This window comes from Dendropsophus ebraccatus, chromosome 12 (genome assembly GCF_027789765.1).
Source record: "Dendropsophus ebraccatus isolate aDenEbr1 chromosome 12, aDenEbr1.pat, whole genome shotgun sequence".
Classification (NCBI taxonomy): Eukaryota; Metazoa; Chordata; class Amphibia; order Anura; family Hylidae; genus Dendropsophus; species Dendropsophus ebraccatus.
In genome coordinates this window covers 74,200,680-74,215,714 of record NC_091465.1, presented here as the reverse complement: position 1 = coordinate 74,215,714, position 15,035 = coordinate 74,200,680, and the positions used below count along the sequence as shown (strand labels likewise).

Genomic DNA, 15,035 nt, shown 5'->3' with positions numbered 1-15,035 from the left:
CTTCCCGGTCCCAGCGGCTGCAGCATCTCAGCTGCCTGTCAGCTGACAGGCCGCTCAGATGATGCCGCCGCCGCCGGGATCGGGAATCTGCCAAACAGATGAGAGAAGACCGGGAGCTGGGAGAGATATGGTATAAGGGGTTTGGGCTAACGTCGCTAACGATGTCCATGCAGCCCTTTTTGCCCAATTGTTGGGCCGTCTAATAGGTCCAGTAAACAAGCGCCGATCTAACAGATCGGTGCTCGTTTACTTAAATGATCACAATCTTTCCACAGCGTTTTTTGGGCTGAAAAAACTCACACACAAAAAGCCAGAAAACTATAGGCATTTTTATCTGGTTTTTTTTCCCATTTACTGTGGGGTTTTATTTTCAGTACAAGTCATGTTACTCTTTTTCATGTGCTGGAGAACAAAACACCAGTTTTAAAGCAAATGTACCACTTCGCCTACAGAATTTTCATTCTAATATAACATGGTCAGTACCGCTGTTTGTGCCAGTTTCTTGATCTGTAATTAGGCCCATTTGGTGCACTGGAGGTGGGCCCAGTGCCCCCAGTTTACCGATATCCCCTTCCCTTAGTGACACACCTAGACTTGTTTCTAAAGGAAGCGTGTCACCGTATTTTTTTTAATTGAAGTAAATTACAAATCTCTGGCACTTTCTGGCACCAGTTGATTTGAAAGAAAAAAAACTGTGAACAAGCCCTTTAAGTCATTGAGCTGAAAGAGCAAACCTGTAACTGCCCCTCCTCAACCCACCATGTACCATTTATAGCACTGCTGTCTTCTTATATGGTAGAGGGACCTTTGATCCTCCTCGGACGCCTGGGCCCGGCTATGACTGATACCATTGGTATATTGGGTAAAGCTCACTCCAGCCTTACGATATTTGCCCAACCTTGGCTTTCTGAAAATCTCGACATTTTGTAAACGGCATTTGTGAGACAAAGGGGGAGATTTTCAAACATGGTGTAAAGTGAAACTGTCTCAGTTGCCCCTAGCAACCAATCAGATTCCACCTTTCATTCCTCACAGACTCTTTGGAAAATGAAAGGTGGAATCTGGTTGCTAGGGGCAACTGAGCCAGTTTCACTTTACATCATGTTGGATAAATCTCCTCCATTCAGTGGCGTAGCTACCATAGAGGCAGGGAAGGCGGTTGCTATGGGGCCCGTGGAGGGAGGGGGCCCAGGGAAGATAAGCGCATCCTGTGTCCTTTTGCTTAACCCCTTATGTACTGCAGTGTGTAAGTGACCCAGTGTTCTCTTACATGCTGCAACCCAAAAAAGGGTTAACAATTAGCTCTCTGCCTCACTACTCTGATAACCTCTGTTCTCTGAGCTCCTGCAGAGGTCAGGGGTTATCAGTGAAGGAGAGAGCTCATTGTCTTCTGTATTAACCCTTTGTGTTGCACCATGTAAGAGAACACTGGGTCACTTACACACTGCAGTAAATAAAGGGTTAAGCAGAAGGTAGTCTGCTCTTGCACCTATGTATATAACCATGAGGCCCCTAATACACTGTTATAGTTAAATACAGTGGATGGACAGTGCAAGCAGACATTGGCTTTCTCCTCTGCCAGTCACTATTGTGGCTGCACGCAGGATTCTGCCTCTGGCCACAAGAGATTTTTTTTTTTGCCACATCGCAAATATACATATATATATATATATATAAAATAGTGTGTAGTGGGGCCCCATACAGTTTTTTTTGCTATGGGGCCCCATGAATCCTAGCTACGCCCCTGCCTCCATTGTGTTTCTGTATAATATATGTTCACTTATAGTATTCCATTACAGATCCGTAGCATAGTGCCAGAAGACACTGCACCTCTCTGTCCCTCCAGATTTTGCGACGTTTCAATCCCTCTTTTCTCTAACTGTGGCGGTTATAAATAATGCACAGCACAGGGTATGACTTATGCATGTTCATAGGTATGACTTATGCAGCGGTTCTTGAAGTCTGGATTTAAGCAATAGCCATCACAGAGTTCACCTATTCATTGAACTGACAGCTACCAGTCCTTTGGATGTGAATTTCGGCTAAGTCTGGTACACTTTGTATGGAACTTACCGTTTCGGGACGAGCCTTTCATATTTGAATTGGAGTCATTTGAGCTGAAAATAAAAAGAGAGAGTGATGAAGGGATCGGATAAGTGAGAGACAGGGAAAGCTATGGATGGTAAAATGAAGTAAAGCTACATGTAAAGTCACTTTAAAAATGTATAAGGCATCTGATACATAACAATTACATAATCCAAAAAAGACCTTCTTGGGCGAAGGAGCCTTCTAAGTATAACTCGGAGCCCAGCACAAGGGTAGAGAACATATATAGGATATCAATGTACTGAAGCAGTCTACAGGACCTTGTGGCTGCTGATCTAGTTAAAGTGAATAAATTACCCAGATTATACTGATTAGAACCGGATAGTGGAACATGTTCTCTTTTGCTAATCTGTTTCTATTTTCTGACTGTAATTTTTTTTATTTATTTTTGTACATTGTTATAGCATTTAGAGATATGCTTTACAGCAAGCCCCAGGGACATAGGCAAGAATGGACAGGATCTGCCACATTGACATAAACAGGGAGAGGGAGGCTGCGCTGTGAGCTTCATCTATTGCCTATTTTTTTTATCTACTGGTGTCACATTTCATTATAATGCCATATGCTGTAGCCTCCTCCTTATCATCACAGACAGAGCAGGAAGTCTCAGCTTAGTTTTAGGCCTGGTGATGAGAATGAAAACTTCAAGTTTACAAGTATTTTAATATATACTGTAAAATAGAGAATTAGAAAACACACCAACAAAAAAAATTTTAACATAAAAACTTAAAGTGTCACTGTCGTTTAAATTTTTTTTTTTTTGCAGTAATCAATAGTACAGGCAATTTTAAGAGTTTTTGTAATTGGATTAATTAGCCGAAAAATGCATTTTTATCATGAAAAAGCAGTTTAAAGCTCTCTTTAATATGACCCACGGATAGAACGGCGTTGTCACGGGGAAGCCGGTGCCATAGTCCGTTTTTTGAACCGCGGCCCGGTTCCCGCGCATGGCGCCATTCTATCCATTCTATGGGCTGAAGCATAAGAGGCGGGCCGGCCGGCCCCCAGTGGGTGGAAACCAAGACTCCATGACGCGGCTCCATTGATTTTAACGGAGCCGCGTCATAGAGGGGAGGAAATTCCCTCCCACTGGGGGCAGGCCGGCCCACCTCCTGTGCTTCAGCCACGACCCGGTACCCGTGGATAGAACGGTGCCGTACGCGGTAACTGGGCCACGGTTCAAAAAACGGACTGCGGCACTGGCTTTCCCTGTACTGTCCTTCCTCTGTACTTCTTGTTTCTTGTTAGGATGTAGTAAGTGAGTGATTTTGACCTTGATGTGAATACTCCCACAAGGCTAAACAAGGCCGGAACACAGACAGATGTGGTATTGGGACACTCAGCTGTGGAGTTTCTGTAGACAGGGTGGCTATAACTATAACTTGGATGTTTTCATGTAGCATCTGTACCACCAGCTGTGTGTTATACTGCACGCTGACTGCTTACCTTTTGCGCCGCTTGTGTACGATGAACAGATAAATTATTGCTGCGATAAGAACCAACAATAGCACAACGGCCACAATGATTCCAATAGTCATTCCTAACTCCTTGCTTCCTTCTGGTGTTCCTATATATTCTGTAAAAATAATTGAGGGACATTGTAATACATTGGGGTAAAATATAATTAATAGCAAAATTTACAAATTAATCTTAAAATATATATAAGGTCAGGTGACACTACGTTCACATATGGGTTCGGAATGTTCCACTTACAGTGCCCCTATGCTGCAGAAATAGAGTATAAGCCACATGGAACACGAGGACATTATGGGGCACACTACAACACTATTGTGTGCAGCGTACTGTTTAATTGGCAATCTACTACTAAAGCCTGACCATGGCAGGATATACTAGCAGATCTGGCATGGCAGACACAGAAGCCATCAAAAGTCCTTGGATTGCCCTGACAACCAAACGGCACCATGACTGCTTTAAAGGCAGTGTCGACTGGAACATCAACAGGTGTTGCACCTGTCAAATTCACTAGATACCCTGATCAATATCATAGGGATCTAGAGAGTTAAAGGGGTTGTTGGGTGTTACATTTGCCTTGGTGTGGTTGACAAGTTTTTCAGTTATCTGATTTGCTGGTACATCACCCATCTATAGGTACTGGGTAAGATAACTAAACACAGCACTCAGCTATCTTCAGTAGTCCCATAGCCTTAGAGGTCATGTATAAAGGCCCTATTACACAAAACGATTATCGGCTGTATTTGGCCAATATAGGCAGTTATGGCCAATAATCGTCTCACACAATAGAAGACAGCGATCAGCTGTCGTTGTCTGTCAACATGTTGAAAGATAAATGACTAATATAGCAGCGATATGATGCCGTCGCTCCGTGTAATAGGAGACCGGTGCTACCTGCTATGGGCTGCCCGGACGATCTGGCGATCACCTAGGCAGCCCCCCTGCAGCTCCCCGTGCCCCCCCCCCCCCCGGCTCTCTTCCACTCGCTGCCGACGCGTGTAATAGCGCCGGCAATGAGTGGGGAAAGAGGAGCAAGCAAGCGAGCGCTGACAGCTCTCATTTGCTCCTCTGCATCGCCCCGTGTAATAGGGGCTTAAGACTGCTTTACCATTTAAACAGGAGCACTTTGAACCCCTATACTTGTGATTGTGGGGGTCTAAGTGGTCAGACTCCCACCGATCAGACACTTATTTATAGCAAGATACGGACCCAATACAGATATGAAAATAGCTTAAAGCAGCCCCCCCCCCAACTGCTAAAAAAATCTCCATAAAAATAATGAGGCTCTTGGTTACCATTTGCAAATAGTGTAAACCATCCCACCACAATAAGGTGGCCTCATGCTCGGGATGGGCCTACACTTTACTTTAGCCTCTCCATGGCATCTAATAAGCCTATACTCTGGGCATGTAGGATCCATCTATTACCGGTAAGTAATTACACCACCTGGGTGGGATGGGTGGAGTGCAGGACCAAGTAGAGGCAGCCACTCCCCCATCTGGAACACAGAAAAAAGAAAAATTTGGTCACCAATTGCCTTTCATGCCTGTGTTCCAGATAAGGGAGCGGCTGCCTCTACTTGGTCATGCACTCCACCCATCCCACCCAGGTGGTGCAAGTATTTTTACCAGTATCAGATGGATCCCAGACCATAGGCTTATTACATGCCAGGGCAAGGCTAAAGTACAGTGTAGGCCCATCCAGAGCATGAGGCCACCTTATCGTTGATCGCTAAATGGTCACTAAGAGCCTCATTATTTTTATGTTTTGTTTTTTTTTTGCAGTTGGGGGGGGCTGCTTTTAGCGATTTTCATATCTGTATTGGGTCTGTATCTTACCATTGCGGTGAGCTGTTGCACTTTTTGTGTTTTTGTGTGTTTGCAGTTTCAGCCATAGCAATGTGCTCCTGCCTAGTGTGAATGGTGTTGTAGGAGAGCTGACCTTTATTTATAGCTTTTTGCCCCACGTATGATACAGAAACGAAGGCTCAAGACAGTGTGTGGTCATTGCAGAAGTCGGGATTACAGAAACATCGGAAACAAAAGCATGACCCCCCCCCCCCTACTACCACCAACCTGCTTAACAAGTAGGCTGACATTCTTAAAGGGCAGCTTTTAAGTGCTCCATTTTCCCATGAACAATTTTCCTTCCTTGCTATATGCAAATGTTTGTAGGAACAACTTCCATGGGAATGCTGATTTCTCTCCTGACAGGGCATGTGGAGCACTGCTCATCCTTAATTCATCAACTTCCTGGTTCATGAGCAGAATACTAGATCTGGTGAACTGCCAGAACCTGACACACTCCTCTTCTGCTGCTAAGTCTCCAATGATCTCACTCTTCTCGCTGTAAACATCCCTAAAGAAACAGTGCTACTAATGTAAGGGCAGCAGAGTGATACCCACACACTCAACAGACCCCAAACCCGTCTTAAGCTGGAGCATCCTTTACAATACATCATATCACAAGGAAGGCAGGACCATGCTCCGATCCTGCTAAGAGGAAGGAAGTACAGTTAAAAGTAACCTCTCTAGCGGAAGTGTTGTGTCCCACCACAAGTGTTCCTTGTATGGCACCTGTCGCAAAGTTATCCCTTTAGTGGTGATGAGGGTAGCACTTTTGGTTTCACCACTAGGTGTCATTGTTCCTTTTAAAGCTTGTTATATGGGATGCACAGCTGTAGTTACCAAAGGGTTACTGTTTATGTACCTCCTGGTTTGTGCTGACCAAAGGAGACACTCTCTCTCTCTCTCTCTCTCTCTCTCTACCTATCTCTGCTCTCCATACAGCCCCTGGGGGAGTAGTTAGTTAGCCCCTTGTGGACAGGAAGTCAGTTCAGTGTGTGTGATCTAGTGTTAGTGGAGTAAAGACACACGTGTATGGAGAACCCAGAGACTTTCACTTGTAACAGTATAGCTATATACACCATGCAGTGCTAGACTACAACAGGAGGATAAGTTGGAGATCATCCCTGCCTGTGCCGTTAACCTTTCTAAACAGTGCAGGGCAGTCTCATAGCTACAGAGGAACTGACCCGGATAGAGCTAAGCAACCGTAATGAAGGTCTGCGTACTCTATCTCGCAGCGCAGGTGACAGCGGATAATTTCGGACACTTAGCCACTCTCAGGTAACCAAGACTGGGTCTTGTGTCACCCTGATAAGACGGGTACCCCGACACTGCAGGGCAGAAGGTGGTTAAGTGAAACACAGGCACAAGCATTCTTCCCTCAAGTTCCGGCAGAGCACACAACTACCCTGGGTTGGGACCCTCGGGACAAACTCTTCTCTTCACTGCTCAACCCTAAGCTACAGATCTCCCAGCACAGATTCAGTGAGCATAAGTCTGTACCTAACAGAAGTTATCCATTGCCAAACTATTCTGTATCCTAAGAGACTGTTAGTAAAGAAATTGTATTTATTTTACTAGGACTCAGTCATCATTGCACCAGCACCTCTCAGCTATACACTCCTTGGGTCATTTTTCCCTTTCTGTGGGTGGCAGTACCGACAGTCCGGGTGGGTCATCTCCCCACTCTGGACCACTGTGACAAGAGCCCAAGGGACCCATCACAGCCTGGCAGGTCACCAACCATTGGGGAACAGTACAGCCAGCCCTAACATCAAAGCAGGTATACCACCAAACCTGTGTGCTGAACCAGCACTGGCGTCACAACATTTCTATCACTGGCAGAGCTGTACTGCACTACCAACCACCATAGAATTAGTGTCACCACTACAACCTCAGTGCGTGACCGAGTGAGCGACCCAGTTACCCAGACCTGATCCCCTAGGCCCCACCACCCTAGGGTCTGTATAGGGTCTGTAACTAGTTCTCTCCTTTGGCTGAGAGCACATGGTGAGCTATTCTCCCTGCTTATGGCTGGTGTGGTGTTGTGTGGCGGCCATTACTGCCTCGGCACGGTGTATGTGAGGTGGTGGGGTCCATGTCTGGCAGAAGTGGGGCTGCTGGATCATTGGGTCGCTCACTCAACAGGGGCTGTTGTTGTGATAGTGGTCACTGTGCGGCACTGCATCTTTTTAGGTTCGGGTCCAATGCAAATCAGGAACCTTGAAGCAATGTGTGTATATACACTTTGATCAAATTGTAATTAACTCCTGATGTTAGTAATATATGTGGATGTTCAGCCATGTCTGTTTTTTTCCTCTATGGAAATACATAATTTTACGGTGAATTTCCCTATTAAAGGGGTTATCCAGCGCTACAAAAACATGGCCACTTTTCCCCCTACTCTTGTCTGCAGTTCAGGTGCAGTTTGCAATTAAGCTCCATTTACTTCAATGGAACTGAGTTTCAAAACCCCACCCAAACTGGAGACAACACTAGGGGGCCATGTTTTTGTAGTGCTGGATAACCCCTTTAAAGACTCCTTACCATGGCTTATAATTATATAAGGCTGGGTTCACTCCGTTTTTGCAATCCTTTTTTTCTCCATCCATTTTATGCAAAAAGACGGATGCATTTATGTGCATCCATTTTGATCCATTTGTATTATAAAGAAAAAAAAATGGATCAAAAAACGGATCAAAACACATCCGATTTCTTAGCTAATAAAAAAAAATGCGGTCAACCATGTTTTTTTTGTGTAAACGTAAAAAAAAGTTGAGTTCTGCACTTTTTTTTATATAATATAAGTCAATGGAAAAATGTATCAAAATGGAGGCACACAAATGCATCGTTTTTTCATCCGTTTTATAAAGAAAAAAAAAAACGGATTGCAACACCGCAGTGTGAACCCAGCCTAAAATAAAAAAATAAAATATGTAGAAAACGCATTTACCTGCTGTCACATTTAGATACACGGAGACTGCAGCGATTCGCGAAGTCACGGGGTTCTTCACCGTACACATGTATGTTCCTTCATCCTTATGCATAGCAGCACTAATAACATAATCTTTTGTCTTTCCCTCTAAGACAGTGCCATTGTGTCTCCATAGGTATTCAGGAGGTGGGGAAGAATCAGCAGAACATGTTAATGTGATGGAGAAACCAGGCCTCACATATGCTGTGTCCATATTTCCTTGAATTTTCACATTGTCTGGGCCATCTACATAACAAAAGAGAAGCAGATGTAATTATTAGGCAAAGGTAGAGAGGCATAGGAAGGATATAGAGAAAGGTCAGGCGGAATACAATCATGTAATGTTCATACCTTAGAGAGTCAGGTGACCTTTTGGGATTAACTGTTCTTTATATATACATAAGGATTAGCACTATAACCATATATTTGCCATTTTTCAATAGATTTTGCTCTGCAAGTTGACTTTTAGCTGCCTTTTTCTTTCTCTCTGTTCCCCCTCCCTCCTCCATAGACTGGTAGCTAGCTCACAAATCAGATTGTAAGTCATAGGCTATGTTTCCACGCAGTATTTTTGCTCAGTATTTTGGTCAGTATTGTTCAAGCAAAAACAGGAGTGGATGGAAAACACAGAAAGGCTATGTTAACACATTTAACGGAAAATAACGGCCATATTTGCCGTTAAATCGGCAGCCAACCACAAAATTTTAAGGGCTCGTTCACACTAAGAAATTAGCGCAGAGATTCCGCTCAGAAATCCGTTTGCGGACTTCGTGCCAAATTCCGCCTGCTATGTCTTTCAATAGGAGGTCTTGCGTGCCTCCGCTCTCCGCTCCTCTACGCTCAAAGAATTGACATCCACGCCAATTCCCTAGTGTGAACATAGCCTTTCTGTGTTTTCAATCCACTCCTGGTTTTGGTTGAACAATACTGACCAAAATACTGAGCAAAAATACAGACTAATATGGCCTTAAGGGTTACTCCCCTTATTAATCCCCCACCGTTACTACTCCAACTCTCACCTGATTCTTGCCAATCTCCACCTCCTGGTCCCGTCCCAACACACAGGGTTAGCCAATCACTGGCTGCCACAACGACCCGTCTGAGTCACTGAGTGACTAAGCTGGGCCATTCCTAAGGGGATGACATTAGCAACCAGGAGGTAGCCAAGAGGGCTGGGAACATTGGCGTGGCAGATGTGGGGGATAAAGGGAGGTGAGTATAGGTCCTATTTTAATATATATATATATATATATATATATATATATATATATATATATATATACACACATTTATTTATTTTTGCATTCCCAGATAACCCTGTGAAGGTGTCCATGTATATTAAACAGAATTTACTTGAACCCCCTAACATTTGCCAAATCAGTTGAAGATCTAATGTATATAAGGACTAACCCTTTGTTCTCATGGGTGATAGCCTGACATATTTAAAGCTCTGATCACATTGCGCCAAACCAAGTGTACAGTACGTATCAATTTAACATATATCTCTGGCGTATACCACTACATAAACATGCAATGTCACCAGTTGGCTAAAATAAAAAAGATAAAAAGTATACCACATGGTATAGGGTTTTTAGGGTGGCCCGCTCTACTTCCCTATCCAGTAATAAAAAGGTTTGTTCGTCCATATCTCAAGAATCTTGCACCAACGGGGAAGGATGCAGATGTTATACTGGGCCAGCTGATAATTCTCTGGGCAGCGATATAAAGGTCATGGTGGCTGAAGGGTATGGCTGGACCCTGCGCACCTTCCTCGTAGAGATAACAACCTTTGTCAATGAGGGGTCTTTACTTGTGGGAACAGTCTATGACCCCAGAACAAGACTCTGTTCCTAGTGTCTAAGGGTGGTATTACACAGGCCCATTATCGTTCGAAAAATTATTAAATCATTCGGATTTGAACAATAATCGTTTAGTGTAATAGCAGACAACGATTAAACGACCAACAAGAAATCGTTGGGCGTTTGATAGAATTTAGACCTATTTTTATGGTTGATCCTTTGCAAATCGTTCACATGTAATAAGATGTCGCTCGATCGTTCGCAGTAGCAACAAATGCAGTAGCGACGACAGGACGACAACAAAAATGATCAGAAGTAACGATCATCGTTCCGTGCAATTGGTTGAACGATTTCAGGTCGTTCGCCATAGCGGTAGTTTGAGATTGTTTATTGTTTATCGTTGATCGTTAAAAAAAAAAAATCGCTTGGTGGAATAGTACCCTAAGTGCACTGATCCTCTGAAATGCATTATACATTTTAGCCATTGTTTTTAAACAATAAGCCCTTGAAAGCTGTAATTTACAGAATATACAAGTGTTTCCTTCACTTAGTGTTTGCACCAGCTTTCAATGGCTTTGCCTTCTGCTCCCCTTATCTTCCAATAGGGATGGTCCAAACCTGCCGAGGTTCGGGTTCGTATGAACCCGAACGGTTGGCATCAGATTCCCGCTGTCTGCCCGCTCCGTGCAGCGGGCGGATACAGCGGGAGTAACACCTGGAAAACTGGGATACAGCCTATGGCTATGGCTGTATCCCAGTTTTCCAGGCGGTCCTCCCGCTGGATCCGCCTGCTCCACTGAGGGGACCATCGGTTCGGACCATCCCTACTTCCTATCATGGGCCTACTCTTCATGCTAACCTACAAGCATACGAAGTAAGGGTCAACTATAACTGTAACCAGGAAAACAGTTTGGCACTGGAACTGTATACACAAAACGGTGGTTTGTTTCAAATTACAACAATTAACAGGTTTGTTAAAATGGTTTCAAAAATGGTACCATCTTTATGTGCAGACGGACATTATTGGTCCCATCAGTTATTACACAGACAGGTGATCTGTTGATGGTCTGTTGTGTTGGACTTTTTTTTCTGTTGTACTATGAAATTTTTTGTACACATCGATATTTTAATAGAACAAGCGTTTGGCATTTGCCTGTATGATCTATAATATAGGACCACAGATGTTCACACCAGTATAACTATATATATACTCACAGGTCACAGATACTGTGTAGGGATCACTGGAATCCTTACTGACAAGGTTCTGAGCCTCACACTGGTATTGTCCTGCCTCTGCCCGTTTTATACTGGAGAAGGTGAGAGTCTTGTTATCGTTAGAAAATCTGGCTTCGGAGGAGATGCTGGTACCACGTCTGCTCCATCTTATTGCCACCGCATTAGAGGTGTCACATGTCAGGGTGAGTGTCTCATTTTCCTTGGGTTGGGTGATGGACGCTGTAATTTTAGGTTTAGTGACCGGCTCTGTAAATGGAGAAACAGAAAAATAGCAAACAGCTCAATAGTAAGATACATATGTAGTTTGCTTCATCCCTTACCTGGCATCATGACCAACAAACACAATATATGGTGATATATGGAGCTTAAAGGAACAGGGGGGTGCAAGAAAATAATAAACAAAGTAAACGTACCTATCCTGGGGCCCTGTAGCGCCGCTCCTGGGTCCCTTTGACAGCCGCCGGTGTCCTGCAGCTCTTCTAGCTGCAACATCACATACCTGGCTGAGAGATGGCCAACTCATCCAATCAGTAACTGGGGAAGGACACCGCCCTAGTCACTGACTGGCTGAATGGACAATCTCTCAGCCGTGACATTGAGATTCTGGAGCAGCCGGGTATGTGACGTACCTGGATTTTAGACGTAAATGACAGCCAACAGCCATCAACAGGACCCAGAAGCAGTGCAACAGAGGCACAAGTACAGGTAACTTCATTTTATTCATTTCACTTCATTTTATTATGTTTATTGCATTTTCACCACTAGTTGTCTCACTGTATTTTCTGCTTTGGTAAAAGCACCTCTGAAGGTACAGTATCAATGAAAGGGTTAATGATGTACATGACTCAACTCATGTATTTCACTTGTCTGCCACCAGCAAGCCTATCATAGGCCAGTCTCACTGTCTCACCATGTTCTCTCCGCCAACCAGTAAGCTCCTTAAGGTCTATATGTACAGATGAAGTAGGCCATGTGCAGGTTAGTTAGTCTTGGTTAGTCAGTTCAGGCCAGGTTCCCATGCCGGGCACCACACTGATTCAGAGGGTGCATTCAGATCCTGATCCTTTCAGCATCCGGTTTATTAAGTATCCCTGCCTACTAGCCATGCTAGGCTACCAAGAGACCATCCTAACCCATGCTGAGGGTCTATTCTGAACTTTCTCTCTTCTAAAGCCTTGCATTGTTCTTCAGGAGTTTCGACCTGCCAGCAGTCTGGAAAGTGCAGATAAAGCCGACTTACTCTGCTGTGTGTTGGGATCAAAGCAGGACATATCCCACTCCCTCAATATCCAATATCCTCAATACACCACGCAAGAGCACTCTCACTGCGGCTTACCCCTTTATTGCCCATAGAGCACACAGGATGCTTGGACGTGCCGAACATTCCTCTGTATGGGAAGGATGGGTGGTAGGCGGGAGACATAATTGACAGCTGCCTGTTATTGAAAGTTTATTGCCACCTTTATAGATAGGAAGATATCATTGTGACCATACGTAATGCTGTCAACCAGGAGAACCAATACACTTTCTACAAACTCTAGAAGTGCTTAAAGAAGTTGTCCAGGAAAAATTTACTTTTACCCTGTCCATGGGATAGGGAAAAAGTAAGAGATTGTGAGGGGTTTGACGGCACGTGACCTGTGGCTCTATTCATTCCTATAGAGCTGCCGGAAAGAGAAAGAGTAAGCATGCGGCTCTCTCCAGTGGCTTCATAGGAATAAATAAAGCCGTGGGTCACGTGCCTTACCCACGGCTCTATTTATACCAAAGAAGTCGGGGGCCCAATACAGAGATGGGTGGGCGGTAGGGAGGTCAAACCCCCACAATCTCTTACTTTACCCCTGTCCCGTGGAAAGGCAAAAGGTTAATTCTTCCCGGACAATAAAGAGCACGTGTCATACATGTGACTGAGGTGGCTATAACACTCACTTCAAGCTGCTGGAGCCTCTCCCTGTTTCTTTGTCTCAGTCTCTCTGCAGACGCTCCTGCTCCTCCCCTCTCTATAGACTTCTATGGGCAACCTAATACCTCTGTAAGCTGAGCTGTCTCAATGAGGAGGTATGAGGTGTTTCAGAATGAATGATGCATTTCGGGGGGTGATATTAAGGGTTGTAGCTGTGGATTGTACTCGGTGATTGAGGTATTGTTCACATTACTTTTACTCCTTTGTTCACCTGCTGCTACTGGGTACAATGAGTGTGAAAAGCTATTCTGGATTGTGATACTAACAATAATAACTACAGGCAAATAAAGGATTTTTTTTTTTAATTTACACATAGGAACAGATGCTCAGCATAACCAGTTCATGTTTCCCTGTATAAAAACCAATTACATTGGATTGGTGGGGTTAAAGGAGAGATGGGATGAATCAATGGATGACAGCTTTCCTGGGCGGGAGGGGGGCGGGGAGCATTGTGAAACATTTGGGTCATATGACTTTTTTTTATTTTGTGTAAAGCGTATCAGTAGAGGATGCCGGGTGGTATACATTTTTATATGTACCAGGGCGCCCACATGCCGTGTGCCATTAATGATACACATGTCTTTTATGTAGTATTAAAGGGGTTATCCAGCGCTACAAAAACATGGCCACTTTCCCCCTACTGTTGTCTCCAGTTTGGGTGGGGGTTTGAAACTCAGTTCCATTGAAGTAAATGGAGCTTAATTGCAAACCGCACCTGACCTGGAGAAAACAGTAGGGGGAAAAGTGGCCATGTTTTTGTAGCGCTGGATAACCCCTTTAAGGCCTTTAGGCCTCATTAGGAACCAGAGCCTTGGTTGGTACTGATCTCTTTGACTCCCTATAGCTCTGCCTTTGGATATATATCAGATAGAGATAAATAGATAAGCAGAGATTCTTTTTTTCACTGTATTTTCTTTCACGTTTACATGACTAATTGCTTCATTGTTACTTGTTTTGTTTGAGTGATGTCACTATATGTATGAAACATCGCACATTGTTAAACCAGTGGAGCTAGGTGTAATCTGTCAAGGCCCTTTTCCACGGAACGATCACGAATTCGGCCGATATCGGCTGTTACGGGCGATAATCGTCCCATGGAATAGAGGGCAAGGATCAGCCAACATCGTTCATGTCAGCTGATTGTTGCATTGTTTGTCTTTCAAACATGTTGAAAGACAAACGACTCATAAAGCAACAATCTGTTGCCGTTGCTCCGTGGAATAGGAGCGGCGACAGCAGACTGCTGCTATATGCTATGGGCTGCCCGGGCGATATAGCAATCACCTGGGCAGACAAACCCCCCCCCCCCCCGCCACGCGCGCTCAGCTGTCCGCGGCTTCTCCCGCAATCACCCGCTCGCTGCTGCCACGTGTAATAGCGGCGGCAGCTAGCGGGGAATGAGGAGCAATTGAGCGCTAATAGTGCTCATTTGCTCCTCTCAGTCGGCCCGTGGAATAGGGGCTTTAGGCATCTGTTTTGTTCTGGAGTGCTTATGGTCTATATTTGTCTAGACAGACTGACAGACAGAGAGAGAGAGAGAGAGAGAGAGAGAGAGGAGATAGATAGATAGATAGATAGATAGATAGATAGATAGATAGATAGATAGATAGATAGAGAAAAGAAAATGAGCAGCACAG

At 44.4% G+C, this 15,035-nt stretch overlaps 1 protein-coding gene across 1 annotated transcript in view; it reads right to left on the bottom strand.

The window, feature by feature from the left end:
* The window catches only part of LOC138768756 (carcinoembryonic antigen-related cell adhesion molecule 6-like), a 66,193-nt gene that overhangs the window by 31,012 nt on the left and 20,146 nt on the right, over nt 1–15,035 (bottom strand). Inside the window, exons 3-6 of the mRNA XM_069946711.1 lie at nt 11,415–11,681; nt 8,380–8,646; nt 3,553–3,682; nt 2,074–2,117 (exon numbers count right to left, since the gene is read on the bottom strand). Coding sequence (XP_069802812.1) covers nt 2,074–2,117; nt 3,553–3,682; nt 8,380–8,646; nt 11,415–11,681 — 708 coding nt within the window. The remainder of the gene's footprint in view (nt 1–2,073; nt 2,118–3,552; nt 3,683–8,379; nt 8,647–11,414; nt 11,682–15,035) is intronic.